A 19,533-nucleotide genomic window follows, 5' to 3' on the forward strand; every position below is an offset into this window, starting at 1 on the left:
AGGGTGGCCTCTTGCACGGTTCCAGTCTCCACACCCCTGGAGGTGGTAACAGGGAGCGTGAAGACAGCGAAAGGGTGCAGGTGCCTGCAGGTGGAAGTTGAAGACCTGGAGACGCTGGGACCTCACGGAGGAAGAGGTGTTGGTTGATCACGGAGGTAGACATCGGAGGTTCAGCAGGTATACAGGAAACACTGCGCGTCTGGAACAAGCAAGGTCGGCAACTGGCAGGCAATGCGGTAAAGGAACAAGAGGCAGGTGCGTAGTCAAGGACGAGCAAGGGTCTGGTAACGTGCTAGCAATGAGGTACAAAATCAGGAAGCAAGCCAAAGTCAAAAGTCCAAGCCGAGGTCAGAGGTAGTCCAGGAGATCAAAACAAGGAGTATCCAAAGGAATGGGTATCAAGAACAAGGTCACAGGAACAAGAGCACAGGAACAATGGTCAGGGTGTCTCAGGAGTAGCTGAAGACGATCCAGCACTGGTATCACGTCAGGATCCTGTTTATATAGGGTGAGATGTGCCTGGATTGGTGGACGTGGCCGTGCGTGCGTAATTACGTACACACGTTCGGTTGGCGCGAGTGCGTCCACGTGTTCGTATTGGCGTGCGTCCGTTCGTACCGGAACTCGCACGCCTCCGACGGGGACACCGCGCATGATCCTTGGGTCGAAAGTGAGCTGCTGCTACACGGGGACGGATCTTCGCATGGTGAGTTCTCTGACAGTGCCCCCCCTTAAGGGCAGCCTCCGGATGCCTCTTCGAACCACACTTTGAGAATGATGAAAGGCCCGTATGAGCCTCTGGGCATGGAGGTTTGTTTCGGGTTCCCAGGAATTCTCCTCAGGACCAAAGCCTTTCCATTTAATTAAATATTGGTTTTGTCCTTGGCGTTTCCTGTAATCCAAAATGGCTTCGATTTCGAACTCCTCCTGCCCATCTACCAACACAGCTTCTGGAGGGCCTATTTCACGACCTGGAAAGGAATTGGGTACATCAGGTTTAAGTAAAGAAGCATGGAACACAGGATGGATCCTAAATGAGTCAGGAAGTTCAAGTTCATATGCCACTGGATTGATTTTCTTTTTAATTGGAAAAAGGTCCCAAATATCTGGGTCCCAATTTTCTAGAGGGACATGCCAGTTTTAGGTTCGCGGTTGAAAGCCATGCACAATCACCAACCTTTAAATCCAATTCTCCCCTTTTCTTTCTATCAAAGAATCTTTTATTGTCTTCTTGTGCTTTGGCAATGGTTTCCTTAAGTACCTGATTGTTGGCAACAAAGAAATTTAGCCTGTCCTGGACAGCTGGTACAGGAGAATCCACTACAAATGTTGGCAGAAAAGAAGGATGAAAACCATAGTTAGAAAAGAATGGTGACTGGTTTGTGGCAGAGTGAGTAGAATTATTGAATGCAAATTCTGCCAAGGGTAATAATGAAGCCCAATCCTCTTGGGAAAAGGAAGTGAAACAACGTAAATACTGCTCCAACGTCTGATTAGTACGTTCCGTTTGTCCGTTGGTTTGGGGATGATAGGCTGAAGAAAAATTCAATTTGATGCCTAGTGCCTCACACAAGGATTTCCAGAATTTTGACGTGAACTGAACTCCACGGTCAGAGACAATATCACTGGGAATTCCGTGGAGCCTAACAATTTCTTTAATTAATATTTTGGCTGTTTCAGTCGCAGATGGAGTTCCTCTCATGGGAATGAAGTGTGACATTTTAGAAAAACGATCCACTACCACAAAAATGGAAGAAAACCCTTCAGATGGAGGAAGTTCAACAATGAAATCCATTGCGATCTTATCCCATGGTCTTTCGGGAATGGGTAGTGGTCTCAACAGTCCCCATGCTTTATTCTTGCTATTTTTATTCCTGAGGCAAGTTGGGCAAGAGGTGACATAGTCCCTACAGTCTTTTGCAAGATTTGGCCACCAGAAGTGTCTTTGAACTAGATTCGTAGTCTTGTGACCCCCAAAGTGACCAGCCAGAGGATAGTCATGGCAAACCTGTAGAACAGAAGTGCGAAGATCCTGAGGGATGAAAAGTTTGTCTTTCAGCCAGAAGAGACCATCCTTCTCTTGGAGGTTTGTATCTGGAGGGACTAATGTTCCTTGGGAGGACTGACGAACCTGTGATAAGAAACTAGGTTGTGTTAATAAGAAATTTCCAGCTTGCAGGATAGTGTCTGGAGGAGATGAGACTTCAGTTTCTGTGAACATACGGGATAACGCATCAGGTTTACTGTTCTTGGATCCTGGTCTGTAAGTTATGTGAAAATTAAAATGAGAAAAGAAAAGAGCCCATCTTGCCTGCCGAGGCCTGAGACGTTTGACCGTTCTGAGGTACTCCAAATTTTTATGATCTGTGAAGATCAATATTGGGTGTGTTGCCCCTTCCAGGAGGTACCGCCATTCCTCTAAAGTTGATTTTATTGCCAAAAGTTCCCGATCCCCCACATCATAGTTCTTTTCCGATGCACCTAGTTTTTTGGAAAAGAAAGCTACAGGATGCATTAAGGACTGAGGCCCTTGGCGTTGGGACAAAATGGCTCCTACAGCATTTTCTGATGCATCCACTTCCAGGGTATAAGGCAGAGCAGGGTGAGGATGTTTTAATATTGGGGCAGATGTGAACAGTCCTTTTAATTTATCAAACGCAGCTTGAGCTGCAGCAGTCCATTGAAACCGACTTTGTTTTCTTGTGAGTTGTGTGATAGGTGCAATAATGCTGGAGAAGTTCTTGATAAATTTTCTATAGAAATTAGAAAACCCAATAAAACGTTGTACCCCTTTCTTATCGGTTGGAGGTGGCCAGGATAAGATGGCTGAAACCTTCTGAGGATCCATTTCCACACCCTCAATCGATATCACCAAGCCGAGAAAGTGAATGGTCTGGCGCTCAAACTCACATTTTTCGGCTTTGGCATAGAGTCCGTTTTGCCTCAGTCTGAGAAGAACCTGTTTTACGTGGTTACGATGTGTTTCTAAGGAGTCTGAAAATATCAAAATATCGTCCAAATAAACGATCACAAACAAATCCAAAAAGTCTCTGAAAATATCGTTAACAAAATGCTGGAACGTAGCTGGTGCGTTGCAGAGTCCGAATGGCATGACCAAATACTCGAAGTGGCCAAAGCGTGTCCGGAAAGCCGTTTTCCACTCATCCCCTTCACGGATTCTGATCAAATTATAGGCCCCTCGCAAATCTAGTTTTGTAAATATTCTTGCCGATCGAAGTCTCTGGAATAATTCCGGGATCAATGGAAGGGGATATCGATTTTTAATCGTTACTTTGTTCAAGTCCCTGTAGTCCACGCATGGGCGGAGGGAATGATCTTTTTTCTCCACAAAGAATATTCCAGCACCAGCTGGAGAGGAGGAATGCCGGATGAACCCCTTCTTGAGGTTCTCATCAATATATTCTTTGAGGACCAGAAGTTCAGGTTCCGATAAGGGAAATATCCTTCCGAAGGGAATTTCAGCTCCTGGTAATAATTCAATTGGGCAATCGTAAACCCGATGTGGAGGAAGAGTGTCAGCTTTTTGTTTGTCAAAAACATCTAGAAAACTGTGATAAGTAGCCGGGACCAGTCTTTGAGCCTCGGATGCGGGCTCTGAGCAGGCAAGAACTGGGACCAAGTGATGGGAGATCTTGAGGCAGTTCTGAAGGCAGTAGGCGGATTGAAAAACCACTTCACCAGTCACCCAGTTTATTTGAGGATTATGGGCTTGTAGCCAGGGCATCCCCAGAATGATCGGAAATAGAGGTGAAGAAATAACGTCCAGGCGGAGTAGTTCCTGATGGTTGGGTAGTATGTTGGCGGATAGTGGTTGAGTCTCATGGGTGATGGGGCCAGATTTAATGTTTGACCCATCCGCCAACCGTATGGAGAGTTGACGTTGCTTGGATATCAGAGGTATATTATGTTGAAGGACCAGAGCGTGATCAATGAAGCAGCTGCAGGTGCCAGAGTCAACTATAGCTTGAACCTGGAGTGTTCCTTCTGGAAGCTGTAAGGAAATGGGAACAGCGATGTGAATGGATTTTGTTAAAGGCAAAGCATTGGGTTCAAGAAATGAAGGGTGGAACTTACGAGTCTTGTTTGGACACGTATTTGCATAATGACCAGCTTCTCCACAATAGAGACAGAGGTTGTTCTGACGACGGCGCTGTTTTTCTTCCCCAGATAACGGCGAACGAAGCAAGCCTATTTGCATTGGTTCTGGAGTTTCAGAAGTGGTAACAGGTGTATGAGATGAAGGAATGGGAGGATGATTCGGGATTTTAGGCAACATCCATGTGGGACGAATTTGGCTGATTCTCTCAGATCTCCTTTCCCTGAGACGACGATCAATTTGAATTGACACTTGTATTAGGTCCTCCAAAGAACTGGGAACTCCGATACGGGCCAACTCGTCTTTTAGAGCCTCGGATAGTCCAATGCGGAACTGATAACGGAGGGCGGCGTCGTTCCATTGAGTATCAGAACTCCACCTCCTGAAGTCCGTTACGTAGTCCTCTACAGGTCTGCGACCCTGCTGAAGGGCATGGAGACTGGCCTCTGCAGTTGTGGCACGCTGAGGGTCATCATATAACTTAGCCATCTCATTTAAAAAAGAGTCCATGGTATCAAGCAGAGGGCTGGCCTGTTCCAATAAGCGGTGGGCCCAGGTTTGGGGTTCGCCCTGAAGTAAGGAAACAATGAATCCCACCTTTGTGCTTTCCAGGGAAAAAGTACGAGGCTGCAGCAAAAAATATAACTGGCAGGCGTTCTTGAAGGCGCGAAATTTGCTGCGATCTCCGGAAAACCTCTCTGGGGTAGGAACTCGAGGTTCTGGGGGTGGCATCACTACTGTATGTGCAGATGCGGATGTTGTCGGAACGGAGGATCGGGATGCTGTGGCCCCTTGGAGAGCAGCGGTGCTTGGTGTAAATGACTCCACCCTCTGCTCGAGTTGGTGATAACCATCTTGCAGGCCCTGGACTGCTTGGGTGAGGGTGGAAATTTGTTGGCACAAGGCTTCCAAGGGTGAGGCCCCCCTGTCGGACTCCATTCTGTGCTGGATCGTACTGTCACGTACCTTACAGCGGAGTCAGACTGTTGAGGGTGGCCTCTTGCACGGTTCCAGTCTCCACACCCCTGGAGGTGGTAACAGGGAGCGTGAAGACAGCGAAAGGGTGCAGGTGCCTGCAGGTGGAAGTTGAAGACCTGGAGACGCTGGGACCTCACGGAGGAAGAGGTGTTGGTTGATCACGGAGGTAGACATCAGAGGTTCAGCAGGTATACAGGAAACACTGCGCGTCTGGAACAAGCAAGGTCGGCAACTGGCAGGCAATGCGGTAAAGGAACAAGAGGCAGGTGCGTAGTCAAGGACGAGCAAGGGTCTGGTAACGTGCTAGCAATGAGGTACAAAATCAGGAAGCAAGCCAAAGTCAAAAGTCCAAGCCGAGGTCAGAGGTAGTCCAGGAGATCAAAACAAGGAGTATCCAAAGGAATGGGTATCAGGAACAAGGTCACAGGAACAAGAGCACAGGAACAATGGTCAGGGTGTCTCAGGAGTAGCTGAAGACGATCCAGCACTGGTATCACGTCAGGATCCTGTTTATATAGGGTGAGATGTGCCCGGATTGGTGGACGTGGCCGTGCGTGCGTAATTACGTACACACGTTCGGTTGGCGCGAGTGCGTCCATGTGTTCGTATTGGCGTGCGTCCGTTCGTACCGGAACTCGCACGCCTCCGACGGGGACACCGCGCATGATCCTTGGGTCGAAAGTGAGCTGCTGCTACACGGGGACGGATCTTCGCATGGTGAGTTCTCTGACAGCCAGGCAGCAACACTAAAAGTTAGTGGGGCAGCAGACTGTCAACGGTGCAGTTTCTTCCTGCGCACATAACAAGTGGTATAACAGTCAAACAACTTAGTATAACGTCCCAAAATCAAGTCATAAAAAATATTCAATAAAAGCCTCTTCAGGTCCAACTCAAGGGCTAAAGAGATTAGCCAAAACTGACACCCAGAACGAGAGAGAAGGAGAAGACCACACCATATGCAAAAATGATGCCTCAGGTATACCACATCAGGGGCAAAAGGAGGATGCAGAGGGATAAATTACTGCTACATATTGAGTGGTATAATAAGCCCTATATAAAAATTTTAGTTAAATGAAACGATCTCCAGCCGAGGTCACGGGCTGAAAGAAAATATTCCAAATGCTTGTATACACAGCATTTTGTATGCCCAGTGTGCACGAGGCCTTAAAATGAGGAAGCTATGACTTAGACAAAGGGGTGGATGTGGATATAGAATACCTGGACTTTGCTAAAGTGCTTGACTTGATTCCCTACAGATTGCTAGAGTATAAGTTAAGGTATATAGGCTCAATACATGATTTATGCTCTGAATTCTGTTATTGACTGTTATGCCCCGTACACACGAGAGGACTTATGTCCGACAGACTTCCAAAGGAGTTCCGCCGGAATTCCGCCGGAGTTCTGACAGACTTTTCGGCCGAACGGACTTGGCCACACACGATCGCACTAAACTCCGACGGATTCGAACGGGATGACGTACGACCCGACTCGAATAAGGAAGTTCATAGCCAGTAGCCAATAGCTGCCCTAGCGTCGGTTTTAGTCCGTCGGAGTAGCATACACACGAGCGGATTTTTCGAAGGGGACCGGGTCCGGCGGAGTTCCGTCGGGAAAATTTGAAGCATGCTTCATTTCTAAAGTCCGTCAGACTTTTGCGAAGCTAAAGTCCGTTGCAGCCCACACACGATCGGATAGTCTGACGGACTCGGTCTGACGGACTTTGGATGTTGAAAAGTCCGCTCGTGTGTACGGGGCATTACTTTTAGGCCACTAACTATCACATCACAGCCAATATTTGGTATTAGTCCAAACGTGGGCAATGTAGTATAGTAGAAACACTTTTTTCTTGTTTTAGAACTTGATGGATGTTTTTTCAGCTGAACTATGTATCTATGAGATTCACTATACATTCAACAGATCCTTGTAATAAAACCTTTAGTGAAAGGAAAACAGAAAGATGACAGTAAAAATTTGCAAATAACTTGTGTATTATGATTTTGTGAATTGGCATTTATGTGATGATTTATGTTAATGTGCATTCTTTTTTCAAATTATTTATTTATAGACCCAAAAATCAAAACAATATAATGAGACATACAGCATACAACAGAGTTAATGTACATTTTTATGTTATTTTAATTTATGCCATAATTACAGTAAGATTAAGTGGTCTCTTTTTTTTGCTTTTTTAGAAGGAGAGATTTGTAAAGCTGCTAGATCAACTGCACAACTCCCTGCGTATTGATCTTTCCATGTACCGGGTAATAAAACAGTACCTTCCTTCAGATTTATTTTCGTAAAACTGTGATCTGTTTTTCTATTCTGCAGATTTAATATAGGCTCCTGCTATGGTGGCATTAGTGTGTGCTCGCTCTCGAGCCGTGCTCTGTTTGTCCATTGACACATAGAGTGCGGCGTGGCCCTGCTCCTTCCTCACTGGTTGCAATTGACAGCAGTGGGAACCAATAGCTCTGCCTGCTGTCTCTGAGCCTATGAGTAATGAGACCTGCAGTTCTTTTGCACATCGCTAGATTGAGATTGGACTCAGGTAAGTATTTGGTGGGGCTGAGGGGGGGAGCTGCATACAGAAGTTTTTTTTTTTACCTTAATGCAGAGAATGCATTAAGGTAAAAAAAAACTTCAGCCATTAGAACCACTTTAAGCAGATGTCTGCTTACGTCTTCAATACTCTCTAAGTCACAGATTTTAAAAGCTTTCAATAAATTAAGTTGCTGTAAAATCTTGTGCCAGGTGGAAAAACTCTGAATATATAAAAACCAGGGGGTCAGCATTGCAGCGGTGGCATTCTTCACATTCATTTCATAAGGTACAAAATATTCAGCGCTAAATATATCTAAACAGCCAATAATAATGACATCATTGACAATAATGACATAACAAAGTGCACAGTGCAAAATGAAAAAATATAAGTGGCATAACGCCATCTATTAAATAGTCCAAAATTGTGAAAAAAGACAAAAGTTCATGTTCAATGGTGATTATGGAATAGAAATCCAAAAGTTGACTTAAGGAGTCACCACAATGCGTGTATCTACCACCCAGATGAGGAGATTGAATACGCTTACCATAAGACATTTTTAACCAAGCATTTAGTAATGGTTGTCGGGATGGTAGTCACAGGTATGATATCCAAGGGTAGACCGCAAGGTTCTCGACACCAGCCAGGCCACTTGTCAAATTATAAACTCCGACATCTATAAAAAACAAGAGACCTCTGCATAGTGTAAAACCATCTGGCCACAGATTTTATTAAAGGGTAGAAAACTTACATAGCTATCGGAATAATGGGCATCAATAAAAACATCTCCTTGTAGTGATCACATTGGAAGAAGAAAAAAAGTACTTATATAGTGCCAACATCAGACCCTTACCCTCAAGGAGCTCACAATTTAAGGTCCCAAACTCACATGCATATGTATACACACACACATAGTAGGGCCAGTTTGGACAGGAGCCATTTAACCTACCAGCCTGTAATTGGAGTGTGGGAGGAAACCCATGCAGGCACAGTGAGAACATGCAAACTCCAGGCAGGCACTGTCATGGCTGGGATTCAAACTGATGACCCTAGTGCTGCTAGGCAGAAGTGCTAACCACTAAGCCATTGTGTTGCCCTATTTTCAAGATTGCTGCTGTATAGTAGAAGTGTGGTCCTTTCTGTGGCTGGCCATCCAGCCCTTCCTGTGCCTACCATCTAGCCCTTTCTGTGCCTAGCCATCCAACCCCACTTTTTTTTAAAGTGTTCTGGAATGTTGAAGGCTGTTTCCCATATCTGTCTTTAAGTTTTCAAAACAGTTGATGGATATCCAAAGGGGAAATGGAGTTGTTGGGACACAAAATGCGTCACTTGTGAATAAGTGAATTCACTTTCAAATAATGCCTCATGTTGGTTAAGTTATGGTTGTGTTTCTAACTTGGTGCTAAGCCTTGCTTCCTCCTACTTGCTTTATATGGTGTACATAGTTTTCTTAGTGGAATCATATTATAAGAAATAAGTAGGGACACAATCTACTTTTATGTAAAACTCTTATACCCAAGCAATTATATGTCAGACATACAAGCAGAATGTAACTATCATGTCTTTTTGCTTAGAAGGTGCTAAGGAGCTTTGTAACTGGTGTACTACTTCTTAAATAAAACAGATGACATTTGCAGATTATACAAATCATTAGAACATGCTTTAACCTTGTTCTTTCTCTGTTTTTTGTTTGGTTTGGCAGAATAACTTTCCTGCTAGCAGCCCAGAACGACTTCAAGATTTAAAATCCACTGTGGATCTACTAACCAGTATTACATTCTTTAGAATGAAGGTGAACACAATCATTTGGAATAATAATACATTTAATCAAATTATTTATTATGATATAAGCTTCTTAAGTGGCTCATTAACATAGTCATTTTCTCTCAGATGTCAGAAGTGTTTTCAAAGTACTGTGTTCTTGATGTTTGCCTATAACATGTACTGTAATGGACCCAATACAGCAAGAAAATATAAAAAAAAAAAAAATGTGTTGCCAGACAGGCTCTCTCCCAACCCTTCCTGAATGAAATGCTTGTATATGTAAAGTTATGCACTTGGGGGCTAAGAATATGCATGCATCATACACGCTAGGGGAAGTACAACTGGGGGAATCCATAGTGGAGAAGGATCTGGGGGTTTTGGGAGATCATAAGCTCAATAATAGCATGCAATGCCAAGCTGCGGTTTCCAAAGCGAGCAAGGTCCTTTCTTGTATTAAGAGAGGTATGCACTCCAGAGAGAGAGATATCATTTTGCCCCTGTTCAAATCATTAGTAAGACCTCATCTGGAATATGCAGTACAGTTTTGGGCACCAGTTCTCAAAAAGGATATCGGTGAACTGGAGAAAGTGCAGAGAAGGGCAACCAAACTGATAAGAGGCATGGAGGAACTCAGCTATGAGGAAAGATTAGAGGAATTGAATTTATTCACTCTTGATAAGAGGAGATTAAGGGGGGATATGATCAACATGTACAAATATATAAGGGGTCCATATAGGGAACTCGGTGTCGAGTTATTCACTTTACAGTCAACAAAGAGGACAAGGGGGCACTCTTTACGTCTAGAGGAAATGAGATTTCATCTCCAAATACGGAAAGGTTTCTTCAGAGTAAGAGCTGTGAAAATGTGGAATAGACTCCCTGCAGAGGTGGTTCTGGCCAGCTCAGTGGATTGCTTTAAGAAAGGACTGGATTATTTCCTAAGTGTACATAATATAACTGGGTACTAACATTTATAGGTAAAGTTGATCCGGGGAAAATCCGATTGCCTCTCGGGGGATCAGGAAGGAATTTTTTCCCCTGCTTTAGCAAATTGGATCATGCTCTGCTGGGGTTTTTTGCCTTCCTCTGGATCAACTGTGGGTATATGGGCTGGTATGATATTTATTATATGTATATGTGTATATATATATATATATATATATATATATATATATATGTATATATGTGTATGTGTGTGTATGTATATATATATATATATATATATATGTGTGTGTATATGTGTATGTGTGTGTGTGTGTATATGTATGTATGTATGTAAATATATATATATATGTGTGTGTATTAATATATATGTATGTATGTATGTACAGTGCCTTGCGAAAGTATTCGGCCCCCTTGAACTTTTCAACCTTTTGCCACATTTCAGGCTTCAAACATAAAGATATAAAAATTTAATTTTTTATGAAGAATCACCAACAAGTGGGACACAATTGTGAAGTGGAACGAAATCTATTGGATAATTTAAACTTTTTTAGCAAATAAAAAACTGAAAAGTGGTGCGTGCAAAATTATTCGGCCCCTTTACTTTCAGTGCAGCAAACTCACTCCAGAAGTTCAGCGAGGATCTCTGAATGATCCAATGTTGTCCTAAATGACTGATGGTGATAAATAGAATCCACCTGTGTGTAATCAAGTCTCTGTATAAATGCACCTGCTCTGTGATAGTCTCAGGGTTCTGTTGAAAGCTCAGAGAGCATCATGAAGACCAAGGAACACACCAGGCAGGTCCGTAATACTGTTGTGGAGAAGTTTAAAGCCGGATTTGGATACAAAAAGATTTCCCAAGCTTTAAACATCCCAAGGAGCACTGTGCAAGCGATCATTTTGAAATGGAAGGAGTATCAGACCACTGCAAATCTACCAAGACCTGGCCGTCCCTCTAAACTTTCAGCTCAGACAAGGAGAAGACTGATCAGAGATGCAGCCAAGAGGCCCATGATCACTCTGGATGAACTGCAGAGAACTACAGCTGAGGTGGGAGAGTCTGTCCATAGGACAACAATCAGTTGTACACTGTACAAATCTGGCCTTTATGGAAGAGTGGCAAGAAGAAAGCCATTTCTCAAAAATATCCATAAAAAGTCTCGTCTAAAGTTTGCCACAAGCCACCTGGGAGACGCACCAAACATGTGGAAGAAGGTGCTCTGGTCAGATGAAACCAAAATCGAACTTTTTGCCCACAATGCAAAACTATATGTTTGGCATAAAAGTAACACAGCTCATCATCCTCAACACACCATCCCCACTGTCAAACATGGTGGTGGCAGCATCATGGTTTGGGCCTGCTTTTCTTCAGCAGGGACAGGGAAGATGGTTAAAATTGAGGGGAAGGTGGATGCAGCCAAATACAGGACCATTCTGGATGAAAACCTGTTGGAGTCTGCAAAAGACCTGAAACTGGGACGGAGATTTATCTTCCAACAAGACAATGATCCCAAACATACAGCAAAATCTACAAAGGAATGGTTCACAAATAAACGTATCCAGGTGTTAGAATGGCCAAGTCAAAGTCCAGACCTGAATCCAATCGAGAATCTGTGGAAAGAGCTGAAAACTGCTGTTCACAAACGCTCTCCATCCAACCTCACTGAGCTCGAGCTGTTTTGCAAGGAAGAATGGGCAAGAATTTCAGTCTCTCGATGTGCAAAACTGATAGAGACATACCCCAAGCGACTTGCAGCTGTAATCGCAGCAAAAGGTGGCTCTACAAAGTATTAACGCAAGGGGGCCGAATAATTTTGCACGCCCCACTTTTCATTTTTTTATTAGTTAAAAAAGTTTCAAAAATCCAATAGATTTCGTTCCACTTCACAATTGTGTCCCACTTCTTGGTGATTCTTCACAAAAAATAAAAATTTTATATCTTTATGTTTGAAGCCTGAAATGTGGCAAAAGGTTGAAAAGTTAAAGGGGGCCGAATACTTTTGCAAGGCACTGTATGTGTGTGTATATATATATATGTATATATATATATATATATATATATGTATATATATATATATATATATATATATATATATATATATATATATATATTTATATATATATATATATATATATCCACTTCAATACAGGGCACTTTCGCCCCCTTCCTTCCCAGCCCAATTTTCAGCTTTCATCGCTCTAACGCTTTCAGTGACGATTGCGCAGTCATGCTACACTGTACCCAAATGAAATTTTTATCATTTTGTTCGCACAAATAGAGCTTTATTTTGGTGGTATTTATTCACTACTCCGTTTTTTATTTTTTGCGATATAAGCGGAAATTTGGAAAAAAAAACAATATTTTCTTTTTTCTATTTTAAAAGAAATCCAATAAAATCAAATTTTGTCATAAATTTAGGCCAAAATGTATTCTGCTACATGTTTTTGGTAAAAAAAATTCCGTTAAGTGTATAATAATTGGTTTGTGTGATCACGGACATATGTACGCAAATGATCATGTACAGATGTGTGCAGGTGATCACGTATATATGTGTGCAGATAATCATTGGAACATGTGATTTTAGTGGGACATATGTGGGGGACATGTTTTTATTATTAGGGACATGTGTTTTTATTATTTGGGGACGTATGTTTTGGGGACATGTGTGTTATGGGGACATATGTGGGGACTGTGTTTACACTGTGTGGTGTGTTGTGTATTACACTAGACTGGTGATCAGTGAGTAAAAAGCTGTAAAAAACAGCTCATACTCACTGATCATCAGCCGGCTGCAGTGATCTGCTCTCCTCTCCTCAGCGATGACTTCTGTGTGAGGAGAGGAGGAGCCAATTGCCTATATATATATAGATTTATGATTTATAAAGTCTCTGAAATGTTTATTTAAATTTTTCAGGTGCAAGAGTTACAAAGTCCTCCCAGGGCAAGCCAGGTAGTGAAAGACTGTGTGAAGGCTTGTCTCAACTCTACTTATGAATACATCTTTAACAACTGTCATGAACTCTACAGCCGAGAATATCAAAGTGACCCGGTAATTGTTTACGTACAGTTACTACTTCATTGTTGAATGCCTGTGTGTTTAAAAAATAAAATAACCTCCAAATCTGCTTTTATGAAAACAGCTCGAAGTGCTATGAGTCATGTACTCTCTAACTGAAGATATGTGCAGTTAACTGCTGCAAAGTGACCCTGTCAACTCAAGAAAAAATGCTGCTAGCATGTATCTACAACACATTGTTCTCCTCTACTATGAGTGGATGCCCGCCATCCTAAACTGACCAATCTTTGGCACTCCATAGTAATGAGGGAGTATACGGTCCCCTCTTAAATCACCCACATTTTGACCAAGATTTCAGCAAATTCATAGTGATGGAGCACTACGACTTCTTTTAATGATACCAGCCCTAGTAAGCATTAAACTGAAAAGTGCTCTGTGATTGCTGGTTACATATACTAGCACATCATTTAGGCTGGTTATACACTGATTAAAATTGGCTGGTTCAGTAGGAACAGGGTTTAACAAAAGTCAGTTGTTTAATTGACTTTTCTCAAAGGAGCATGTTGGAAAAATGTTCTCAATTAGCAGCTGCAGCCGCTGGTCAGTGTAGTCTGGTTCCTGCTGGCAGAATACAATATTTCTGCAGTGGGGACAAGTTAGGTGGATGGAGACATATGGGGTTTTTTTTTGTTTTGTTTTTTGCTAGGCCACTGGAAAAAAAAATACAAAACCATCTATGTCCAGCTTTACTTGTAAAAGCTGATAATAGAGTCTAGTGCAGTGGTTCTCAACTCCTGTCCTCAGGACCTACTAAGGGGCCAGGTCTGCAATATAACCAAAATACATCACAGGTGTTATAATTTGCTGCTCAGTAATTGCGGTATTCTAGTCTGTTTCTCCCCAAGGCAATACCTAAAGTGGTTGTACACCCTGTACAACCACTTTTATCTACAGGTAAGCCTATATTAAGGCTTACCTGTAGGTGCTGGAAATATCTCCTAACCTCCACGGTTTAGGAGACATTTATGAAAAAGACGAGCGCCGATGACTACGCCGTTTCTCAAAAAAAAAAAAAAACTTTTATTGAGCATAGTAGGTAGGATACACATACAGAGGTTCAGTGCAGCAGGCACTACAGCAACAAATTTGTTAATTCGACATACATGGGCATATAACATATTACTGGGAAAAGTCAGTGCTGCATGATCCACAGAGTAGAATATTGATACAAGGTTCGTGAGGAGGGGGGGAGAGGCGCACAAGAGGTCCACAGGGTTTACCAATATGGGGTTTGTCTAGCTCTCGACATTGCAAGTGGAGGCGTCTTCCAGCCATCTATCCCAAATTTTATTATATTTGCTGGGGCAACCCGTATGAATATAAAGTAGTTTCTTGTGGGGGAGGGCATTATTGGTTGCTCTAATCCATTGTTGCAGTGTAGGGGGGGTCCCCTCATCCACGTCCTGGCAATCTGCAATCTGGCCAGGAACAGTGTTTCCTGCAGAAAAATGTTCAGGTATTTTTCCCCTTCAGAGAGTGAGAGGAGCCCCAGGATACATTGTCGAGGGCATAGGGATATTGGAGAGCCCATGCAATCGGGAAGGAACCGTACCACCTGGGTCCAGTAGCCCTCTATGGACGGGCAGGCCCAGAGTAGATGATAGAAGGATGCGCTTGGGGAGTTGCAGCTGGGACTGTTGGGATTGTGTTCAGTCCTATATTTGGAGACTTGATAGGGTGTGAGGTATGATCTGTGGAGGATGTAAAGGTGAGTGAGGCGATCCGAGAGCTTGGGCGACACAGTCTTATAATTTGCCATGGCCTCCTCCCAGTCCCCACCCGACACCGCACCCAAGTCATTCTCCCACCGGGTGCGCACCTGATTAGCCACGGCCGTGACGGTGGGTGTCAAGAGGTATGTGTATATCAGTGAGATTAATTTATTGGGGTCTTTACCTAAAACCAGGTCCACCAACAGCGAAGTCTCGAGTGCTGGGATATGATCCCCGAATTGGGTATTGAGCGCGTGTCGAAGCTGGAGGTAGCGGAACAGCATGTGGTTGGGTAGCATAAAGTCATCTTTGAAGGTCTGGAAAGATTTGACCACCCCGTTGGCCACCACCTGTGACAAGTATATGACACCCCTATCAACCCACAGCCCGTGATCTGGGATGAGGGCAAGTTCTGGGTGTGTGGGAGTGAGGAGAGGGGGCCCCTCCCAGGCACATTGGCAAGTTGCCAGACTTTACAGTGGTGGAAGAGCATGGGGTGCCTATCCTTGGTGCGAAACGGGATTTGAGGGCCACAAAATAGTATCTGGAAGGGGTGAGCCAGTGGGCCGGGGGTTTGTGAACAAACTAGAGTGGAGTAGTGGACCCTATCTGTTTGGTTGAAGTGAAAGAAGTGGGAGAGTTGGGACGCTATATAGTAGAGGAAGAGGTCAGGGAGTGCAGTGTCACCTAGATCTGTTGGGCATTTTAGGACACGCAATGGCAATTTATGCTGGGATGAGCCCCAAATGAACGTGTTGAGGATAGATTCTATTGATTTGAATATACGGGGGGGGGGGGGGGGGGGGGTATAGTGGTGCTTGCCAAAAGATGTAGAGAAGCTTGGGGAGAAGTATCATCTTGACCAGATTTACCCGGCTCATCACCCCAAGGGGGAGACGGGACCATACTTGCGTTTTGGACTACCCAGGATATCAAAAAGCGGTTCGACATTGAGAGTGTGGTAGTCAGGGAGGGATCTTGAGATATGCACCCCAAGATATTTGATGGAGTTCGCTCTAATTAATGGGAGTGCCGCTTGGTCAGCAGTGGGGGCCCCTAAGTCTAAGGGGAGAATCTGGGACTTAGACCAATTGATCTGGAGCCCGGAGAAGGCTCCAAAGGCCATGATGGTTTGTGGGGATGTCTGTAGTGAGGGGCCGGCGTCAGCAAGATAGAGAAGCATGTTGTCCACGTACAAGCTGATCACTTTGTGCAGCTGACCGCAGCGCAGGCCTCTAATGCCCGGGTGGTTCCTGGGGGCTATAGCCAGAGGCTCCACAGCCAGGTTCGTATAAAAGGGGCAAGATGGGGCAGCCTTGACGTGTGCCACGGGAGAGCGGGAAGGAAGGGGAAATCCTACCGTTTACCTGGATACGTGCTGTGGGGGCTTGGTATAGTAGCTTGAGCCACTTAATAAATTTAGGTCCTAACCCAAATCTGTGGAGGCATTTCCACAAGTAACACCATTCCACAGAGTCGAATGCCTTGGCGGCATCAAGGCTAACCACCACTCTAGATCCGATGTCTGTGTGTTGGGCTTGGAGGTTCATGTGGAGTCTCCTGAAATTGAAGGCCGTGTTCCTATGGGGCATGAACCCGGTCTGATCAGGATGTATTAGACTATGAATTACTTTGTTTAAGCGCAGGGCGAGAATCTTAGCCAAGATCTTAACATCAAATTGAAGTAGAGATATGTATGATTCGGGGAGTTGCGGGTCTTTGCCGGGCTTGGGTATGAGGACGATGAGGGCTTTGCCCATGGACGCAGGGAGTGTGTTAGTGTCGAATATATGTGTGTATAGTCGATTCAGTTTAGGGATTAGATTCTCACCAAACTGGGTGTAGAACTCTAAAGGGAGTCCATCGGATCCAGGTGCCTTGGAGGTGGGGAGTTGTGTCAGAGCCTCCGTTACACAGTCGATGGTGATGGGCTCTTTGAGTTGAGCTATTTGCAGGGGGATAAGGGTGGGGAAGGGAATGTTCCGAAGGAATGCTATGAGTTCGTCCTGGGTGTAATGCGCGGTAGAATAATACAGGTCTGAGTAGAAGGACCTGAACTCCTCCGCCACTAGGTCGGGGTCAGTGATCCTAGCTCCTGATGTAGATTTTAGAGACGCCACCACCGGGGGCTTATGGTCCAGGTGGCCCATATAGGCCAGTAGTTTACCCGCACGCTCGCCATGTTCGAATATACGTTGTTTGGTAAAGAAGATACCCTGTTTGGCCTTCTCGTGATGAAGTTGATCTGTGAGCCTGGTCTGCAACCGCAGAAGAGATGCATTGGCTTCTGTTGGGTCATTTTAGAAGGTCTGTTCAAGGACGCATAGACGCTCCTCTACCTGCCTAAGCAAGTGTTTAGAGATTGCCTTATACCTGGAGATGCGCATGGATAGAATCATGCGGGCATGTATTTTGAAGGCCTCCAATACAGAGCCGTATGAGGCATAGCCCATGTTTGTGCGGAAATAGTGTTCCCATTCGAGTTGGATGAAGTCCAAATCAGATAGGACGGTGAGCCAAAAAAGGTTTAGCCTCCAGATGCGGAGCCCAGGGGGAGTTGGTAGCCGTAGCTTAATCCAGTAAGGGGAGTGATCAGAGAGTACCCTGGCATCGAATCCCACGTCAAGGAGGTGGGGGAGAGGAGAGGAGGATATAATCTATATGGGACATGGCAGAGCGAGAGGGTGTGAAACATGAGAAATGTATTTGTGTGGGGTGTCTGTGTCTCCATGTGTCTGTGAGGGCAAATTCCATAAAAAATTTCCTGAATCTAGTAATGCCGGGCAGGGGGGCCGAAGGGGCATTTGGGCTCAACCTGTCAAGCGGGGGGGTTTATGACCGTATTGAAGTACCCTGCCCATATGGCCGGCACCGTCGGGTATTGGGCCATAAATGCAACCCCCAGCTGCAACATAGCAAAGGTGAAGGGTGGAGGGACATAGAAAGCCAGGAGGAAGATTCTCCAGGCCCCCGATGGTAGCATGCAAGAACAATGAACAACCCTGGGGGTCCGACTGCAGAGTGTGGAGTTGAAATTGTACAGTTTTGGCGACCAAGATTGCAACCCCTCAGGAGTTTGTGGTGTGTGGGGCCTGGTAGAGCCAGCCCACCCAGGATCTCTTGAGACACAGTTGTTTCTGACCTACCAGGTGGGTCTCCACCAAAATTGAGACGTCTGCCCTCTGGGGCTTAATGTGAGATAGGACTGCTGTGCGTTTGGCTCTATCCCCCATACCCCTAACATTCCATGTCATAATTTTAAGGGATGCCATGGTGCAGATGGGAGGGAAGTGTATGCAGCCGGTCCCCCGCGGGTTTGAGGGTAATAAAAACAGCAGAAATATTTAGGACCCACCCAGAACACACCTTGTTCTAGCAAATTTGTCTGCTGAGCCCCCCCCCGAGAACGGGAAAGCCGCTCGGATAATGCTGAGCCAACACTGAGGAGCTATAGCTGGCGCAGGGACAGCATATATTAGAGGGGAGCCTAGCAGATGCGAACACACACAGCAGCGATTACAGATATGACAGAGGGGATGAAAATGCAGCATAAGTCAAAACGTGCATCCACATGTAGTCAAAAATAAGTAAAAATATGCATAAATCAACAATAAACAAACATACTGCAACAACTCTGGACCGGCTAGGCAGATTCAACACTCCGACCGCCTCTATGAACAGAGGGGCAGAGGCCGGCCAGGGAAACGGTAGCGTATGGGAAGTTGTTAGTTGTGGCAGATACACCAGCGTCTTGGGGTGATCCATGAGATCAAAGGGGCGAACAAACTGAAGAGCACTCAGCAAGTTTAGGGGGGGGGTGTCCAGTCACAAGGGGGGTGAGTGCACGTGAGCCGTCCGAGGCATGCAGGCATAGCGTGTTGTTGGGGGGAGCGGGCTAAAGCTTGCCTCACACATGCAGGGGTACAGAGTCAGTCTAGAGCCTCGATAAAAGTCAGGAGAGGAGCGAGGCAATGGCAGGGGACGTGTAGACGGAAAACTCACGTGTCCGGGCAACATGTAAGGGATGTGAGCCAAGCAGGGGGCCGATCCTCCGGCGAAGATCTCTGGCAACCTGCGGCCGGGCCTATGCTGGGCCAGCAGCTCCACGGTGCTCCAGTCACGAGAATGGCCTGCGGGTCCTTTGAAGAATTACGCCTTACCATCGCAGATCACGCGGAGGCGTGACGGGAAGAGCATCGCGTAGGGTAGATGTTGTACACGAAGTTGGCGCTTCGCCTCGGTGAACCTCGCTCTCTTCTTCTGGACTTCCGCAGAAAAGTTCAGGAACACTGCCACTGTTGCGTTACCGACTGGGATATTGCCCCACTCCCAGGTAAGTTTCAGGATAACATCTCGGTGACTACGCCGTTTCTAATAGGGGTCATGCCGTGACTGGCGGCA

General features: G+C 45.1%; 1 protein-coding gene across 15 annotated transcripts in view; it reads left to right on the top strand.

Annotated features, from left to right (window-relative positions):
* Window positions 1–19,533, top strand: part of UNC13A (unc-13 homolog A) — a 308,976-nt gene that overhangs the window by 177,646 nt on the left and 111,797 nt on the right. For all 15 annotated transcript variants that reach the window (XM_077475833.1, XM_077475836.1, XM_077475835.1 and 12 more), the window contains 3 exons: window positions 7,288–7,356; window positions 9,337–9,426; window positions 13,259–13,393. In XM_077475833.1, coding sequence (XP_077331959.1) covers window positions 7,288–7,356; window positions 9,337–9,426; window positions 13,259–13,393 — 294 coding nt within the window. The remainder of the gene's footprint in view (window positions 1–7,287; window positions 7,357–9,336; window positions 9,427–13,258; window positions 13,394–19,533) is intronic.

This window comes from Lithobates pipiens, unplaced genomic scaffold (genome assembly GCF_037356315.1).
Source record: "Lithobates pipiens isolate NorthernLeopardFrog02 unplaced genomic scaffold, aLitPip1_a1.2 Scaffold_13, whole genome shotgun sequence".
NCBI classification, from domain to species: Eukaryota; Metazoa; Chordata; class Amphibia; order Anura; family Ranidae; genus Lithobates; species Lithobates pipiens.